The sequence below is a fragment of the Rhamphochromis sp. 'chilingali' genome (genome assembly GCF_963969265.1).
Source record: "Rhamphochromis sp. 'chilingali' genome assembly, chromosome: 4".
Classification (NCBI taxonomy): domain Eukaryota; kingdom Metazoa; phylum Chordata; class Actinopteri; order Cichliformes; family Cichlidae; genus Rhamphochromis; species Rhamphochromis sp. 'chilingali'.
In genome coordinates, this window is record NC_137948.1 from 3699973 (window position 1) to 3705972 (window position 6000).

General features: G+C 45.8%; 1 protein-coding gene across 11 annotated transcripts in view; it reads right to left on the bottom strand.

Moving 5' to 3' along the window:
* rims1b (regulating synaptic membrane exocytosis 1b) overlaps nt 1-5732 on the bottom strand; it is an 88836-nt gene extending 83104 nt beyond the window's left edge. For all 11 annotated transcript variants that reach the window (XM_080880828.1, XM_080880830.1, XM_080880834.1 and 8 more), the window contains exon 1: nt 5326-5732. In XM_080880828.1, coding sequence (XP_080736954.1) covers nt 5326-5492 — 167 coding nt within the window. In that variant the 5' untranslated portion in view covers nt 5493-5732. The remainder of the gene's footprint in view (nt 1-5325) is intronic.
* Between the last annotated feature and the right edge of the window lie 268 nt (nt 5733-6000).

A 6000-nucleotide genomic window follows, 5' to 3' on the forward strand; every position in this document is an offset into this window, starting at 1 on the left:
CTTTCCTTCTCTTCCAACCACTCTAATCCTTAAAACCTCTAAATCCTCCCTCCTCTCCCTCCTTCTGTCCCCCAAGTCCTTATTTCTTCTGCTGCCCATCTGGTTTCAAAGAACAATCTGCACCTTGTACAGATCAGAAAAAAGTTTAAAGTCCTGAAAACAAAACCAACGCAGATGTGCATGCTCATTGATTCAATGGGTACGACTGCTGATGGTGCTTTTACTTCTTTCCCTTAAGATCAACATAAGCGGAGGCCTCCATTAACATCGCCTACCACCCCTGTGCTGTGCATCCACCCTGTCTACAAACTCTGCTCAGAGCACATCAATATTTTAAACATTATTTCTATATTTACGTTTTGGGAACCTCAAAGCTCCCAGGGGTGGATGGAACATTGAGCAGAAAAAAGATTTCCTGTTGTGCTTAGAATTATTTGTTCCTGAGATTATGGTCACTGCTGCATACTGCATTTTGATCCTTCCCCTTTTGCACGACGGCTCCCCTGTACCAACCTTCCTCTGGATTAGGAAGTCAATGGAGATTTAGCCAAGTCAATGGAGGGAGTTTCTGAAGTCTACAATGCATTAGAGGAGGACAAAGCGTTTGTTGTAGCTGTGAATTAGTGAAGGAAAACCCAGGTGCTGACTTCTCACCGCCTGTGAGCTCAGAAGCAGGTGATCTGGCTCTGCGATGTTTCTTTCATGCTGGAGGTTAAACTCGTGACAGATAAAGTCCCATATCAGTATAACCTTATCGCTGCCAGCTGCTTGACTCTCAGGCAGTGCTGGCCAGGTGGAATGGTCTTGATGTACTAAGGTACTGAATGTCCTTTTGGCTGTAGGCTCTCACTGGTGTTGGAAAACATCTCTGGACATGAATGCATGAGGAATAAACCCTACACGTTCAACAGACAGTGTAGAAGCACACAAATAAAAATTTATCAAGGTCTTAAATCCTTAAATTACAAAAAAGCAAAAAACTTTTCAATTTAGTGCCCTGTTGGGTAGCTACGTCTCCTTTATACTCACTGATTTCTGCTTCATTCACAGACAGCAACATGTTTTCATCCCCAGACATTACGTGCTGTCACTCTATCAGGTACTAGTCACATCCAAGTAGAAAAATGAAGCCAACACGGAAGTGCCAAAGCTGCACTTCCTCTCATGGCCACTTGAATCTGAGAGACAATTATTTTTTCAATAATTCATCTGTTTGGATACTGGAGTGTGAAGCTTTGCCACTTTCATTGGCAGGCGTCCAGACACAGGCATCTGCCAGGCGTCACCTCTGCTAACTAGAGTGAAATTGCAGTATTTTATTTCTCTGTTACTTTCTGTGCAATAGCACCTGTGCAGCTTGCTACGTTTGCTACCAAGTTACCAAGTTTGCTAGTGTTAGCTGAAAACTTGAAACTCCACCCTCTAATCCAAATATGGTCACTTCTAGCAACATTAGCATTTTCTGTAGCCAAAACACTAATATTGAAGCTGCAAAATATCCTGAAACCAATGGGTGATGTCGCTACACTGTTCCTCACCATTACACACAAAACCTCCTTGGACGGCAGTCTTGACACACTGGCTATAACTGCGGTGAACACTGAGAGACAACAGTCACATTATATAGAGCGACAGTGGCTGCATGAGGAGGCTGGAGTCAGAAGGCTGCAGTTTGCCTCCTGCTGGGAGCGTTTTACTTTCATTTTCATTCTGATTAGTTTGCAGCTATGAGCGTAGAACTAAAGGCTCTTGGTTAGATGTAGAAACAGATGCGTTACTTCATTACTAAAACCGTGATTTTTTTGCGAGTGTCTCATGACAGTGACGTAAGCAAGTGCGACGTTCGTGACAACAGCTGTGTGCAGATCAACAATGGATCATATATCGAGTGTGGGAGAGAGTATGAGCGTGCAGCGTTTAAAGCGTGGAAGTACTGACCTTACTTTGAGTTTGATTCCATAAAAAGGGACAAAAACATTAGCGTCCGCTGTGCGTGGGAAGAAAACTTCTTTTTACAGTGAAAAAAAACCCCCTAAACCTCCGAACAAGCACTGAGTAGCTACGACCACAGAGAAACTCGCGGATTCTTCCACTGACCGCGGCACACCTGCACCAGGGTAAACCTCCGCCTACCCCAGTCCTGCTTTACAGGTGAAAATAGAGCAACAGCACCGCTGAGTCTTTGACTTTATTTATTTTCTGCTGTGTTTTACTTGCATCTATTTGAAAGACTGAGTGTAAACACAAAAAATATTTTATTTTATGTGCTGGAATGTGCAGAAAATAGGTTTAAATGTTAAACTAATTTCTTCCAGTCAGAGAATGTTGCATATAATTAAATTTTTGCTTGATGCATAAAGTTAAAAGATTAAAACTAATAAAACAAGTTTTAAAAAGAGACTTTTCCATTTGATTACATTTTGTATGATGGATTATGTAGAAAAAGTAGAATTGGGCTGAAAGATCTATCGCTTTATCACCTATTCAGGTTGTAAATCGTGTTTTTAAAAAGTAACTACGTAACTAAGTAACTAAGTAATTAATTACTTTTGAAAATAAGTAATCAGTAAAGTAACAGGATTACTTTTTTGGGAAGTAATCAGTAATTAGTTACTGATTACTTTTTTCAAGTAACTTGACCAACACTGCCTATAATGAACTTTACCTTCCAGTAGCGCCATTATACGTTCAAAATGAGAAGATTCAAGTTGCCCAGTAATCCAGATGATAATTTTTAACCTTAGATTTCCGTCCTAACGCACTGACTGCTATTGAATTGGTTGCTTCAGATTGCAGATGAGCACAGTTGGGGAACATTTGCTGCATGCACATCTTGCTTGTTAACTCCATCCATCCATTTGCTTCCGCTTATCCTTTTCAGGGTCGCGGGGGGCGCTGGAGCCTATCCCAGCTGTCATAGGGCAAAAGGCGGGGTACACCCTGGACAGGTCGCCAGTCTGTCACAGAGCTAACACATAGGGACAGACAACCATTCACACTCACATTCACTCGCACATTCACACCTAGTGGCAATTTGGATTAGCCAATTAACCTATCCCCACAAGCTGCATGTCTTTGGACGGTGGGAGGAAGCCGGAGTACCCGGAGAGAACCCACGCAAACACGGGGAGAACATGCAAACTCCACACAGAAAGACCCCGGCCTGATGGTGGAATTGAACTCAGGACCTTCTTGCTGTGAGGCAACAGTGCTAACCACCGTGCCACCGTGCTGCTTGTTAACTCATAATTCAAAACATATTGTGACAAGAAAACTTTTTTTTCCTCTAAAACAAAAGTCCAATTCCAGTAACTCTCTGCACTGAAGTATGGACTTAATCCTGGATTCTCATTCAGCTGTGACTATCCTAAATCTCTTGACCCCATTTGTGTGAGCGTGCATGAAGATGATCATCGCCTACTGTTCAGCTGGAAAGCTCAAACTTACATACTTGTGTGTCCCTTGTTTTTATTATTGTCCTGCTTGTAAAACATATGCTTGTCTCTTCATTTTTCCTGATTTCTTCTGTTCTATATAATTCAGCTTCTGTTTCTATGTGTACAGCTCTTCCATTCAAGCATGATCAAACTACACTGCCATCAATTTGCGTACCCCAGCAGGTATGCAAAAGATTGATTTACAGTTTAATTAAAGAGCTGAACAATTAAAGTTTATTTAAACAGGGACTTCAAAATACCTGGCCAAAGATCCCCAAGTGGCGAAACGTGCTTCTAGAAGGACTTTGACAACGAACCGCTGGGTTTAATGATGAAATGAAACCCAGTTTGAGTACGTTTCTGCTCAATAAAATATTAGTTCAGTCCTGTGTCTGGCTTCTATACTGTGCATAATAATCTTACACCATATAGTGGTAAATATCAAAGAGTGCCTCAGTAGCTAATGCCTGCACATTTCTCTAAAATCACATTACTCCTTTGGCCATGGTGTTCTGGTCCGGTTAATGATTAGCCAGATGATGAAGCCATTATTGACTGAACCTGCTGCCTGTGCCTCATGGAACATTAAATACATCACTTCCTCTCAAGGGGCCCAACGCTGGCCCTCACTCTGTTTCCCTTCAGTGAGGAAATGAAAACAGTCATTAGAATCAGAGAAGGACAGAGAAGCTAAAAGACAGCAGAATAAGGGTCCTCGCATGTTTCAGGAGCAAGTTATCACATACAGCCCTGACTCACAGTGTCTTAAAGATTGCTTGTGTTCAACCCCCGCCCCCCGATGCATCAAACTGCAATGCAACCCAGCTTTTGTAAAAGGCAGCTGGAGTACACCCAACCCTCTATAACGTCTCCCTATCATCTCATAGTGGGTTTGTTCAGTTTGAAGTGGTCCCCTTCTGTCATTTTCCCATAAAGCTTCTGTACAGCCAAGCATCCCCCAAACCAGCACTCTCTGTTCTTATTCTTCTCTCAGTTTTCTCTGACAGCCTGCTCGATCGACAAGCAGAGGGTTTACAAACGTCCAATATCATTATTATGTTGTTACAATTCTGTCTTTCCTAATCTGTATGTTATCTGGTTGTGGCCTGCTAAGAATGCCAACCACACCCCATCTTCTCCTCTCCGCCGAGGGGAGCACAGTCTTACACGCCGCCTCACCACCGGCCCTCTGCTGGGCTTATGAAAGCGGCTTGGTTCGCTCCAGGCCTGTGAGCTAGTGAGCTATAATGTCATTGTTTCTGCTGTTATTGTAAAGGATATCACACACACACACACACACACACACACACACACACACACACACACACACACACACACACACACACACACACTGTCCGCAGAAACCTACAGCGATAAAGCTCACACTCCAGCCTGCACGCGTGCGTAAAAAGGGAAATCTGAGCGGCGCTGGATGTGTAAACCGAAGGATGGGGTGCAGTCCCCATTGATGAAAACGAGTGGGTGAGGGCTGGATAATGCTATGATTCATCCCCTCCTCCCCTACCTCTCTCCCCATCAGCACTGTCACACCCCACCCTCACCACAGCCCCTTTCTACACCTGTTTGACCCGGGCCGTCTCCACTCACTGTGGCCGTAAATTGTTTTAAATGTATCGATTGTTTTCAGCAGCATCCGGTCTTCTAATGCAACCACGATTCTTTTCGGAAACACCTCCCGAGCCCTGGGTGCTGTTATATCGGCGGCTGCATGTTTGGGAACACATCAACACCTCCACAAGTGCAAAATGACGGAATCGCAGAGGCTGGTGGTTACTGGATGTGATGGTTATAATGGAGAGCTCGGCTACAAGAGCAGCTTTCTGTGCCTTAGAACTTCCACAGAGGAGGAAGAAAATGTTGCCCTTACTTTAGCATGGCTTGTTCTTTCTCCTCTTCCTCCTTTTGCCGAGCCATCACTGCCATGATTATCTTCCTTTCCTCCTCGGTGAGGTGGCTAAGGTCCGGCAGATCTGGCATGGACGGCGGCACGGTGGGTGGGCGAGGGCCGCCCTGGGGCCCCACCGAGGCGGACATCTTTTCGACCAGCACCACCCCACCACCACCTCCTCCTCCTTCTCCTCGGCGTGTCGTTTCGGCTGACAGGTTCCCCGGAGTGTTCCCGAGCCACACCTCACGACATGGTCGGCGGGCGTAGTGAACGCGGTAGCGGCAGCCGCAGCTCCGGCGAGTAGTGCGCGCCGCTCATGGTTGGAGGCACCCTCGGCTGTGCTTTTGTTTGTCCTCTTTATGGGTGTTTCTGCCCCCACCACGCTCTCGTCGTCGTTCCCCCCCACCCCCCGCCTGCCCTCCTCTCCCCTCCACCGCCCGGATTCACACGGAGCCCATCTCCGTTTTTTCACGCCGGGAATTGAGTCGAGCTGAGGAGGGGGCCGTGGTTCTTCTTCGCTCGGCTGATCTGTGGAGCCTCCGCCGTCGTCGGACTGGAGCTGGATGTGGGGTTGGTATAGGCGGAGTCCGTGCTCTCTCTCTCTCTCTCTCTCTCTCTCTCTCTCTCTCTCTCTCTCTCAGTCAATGGGAATGC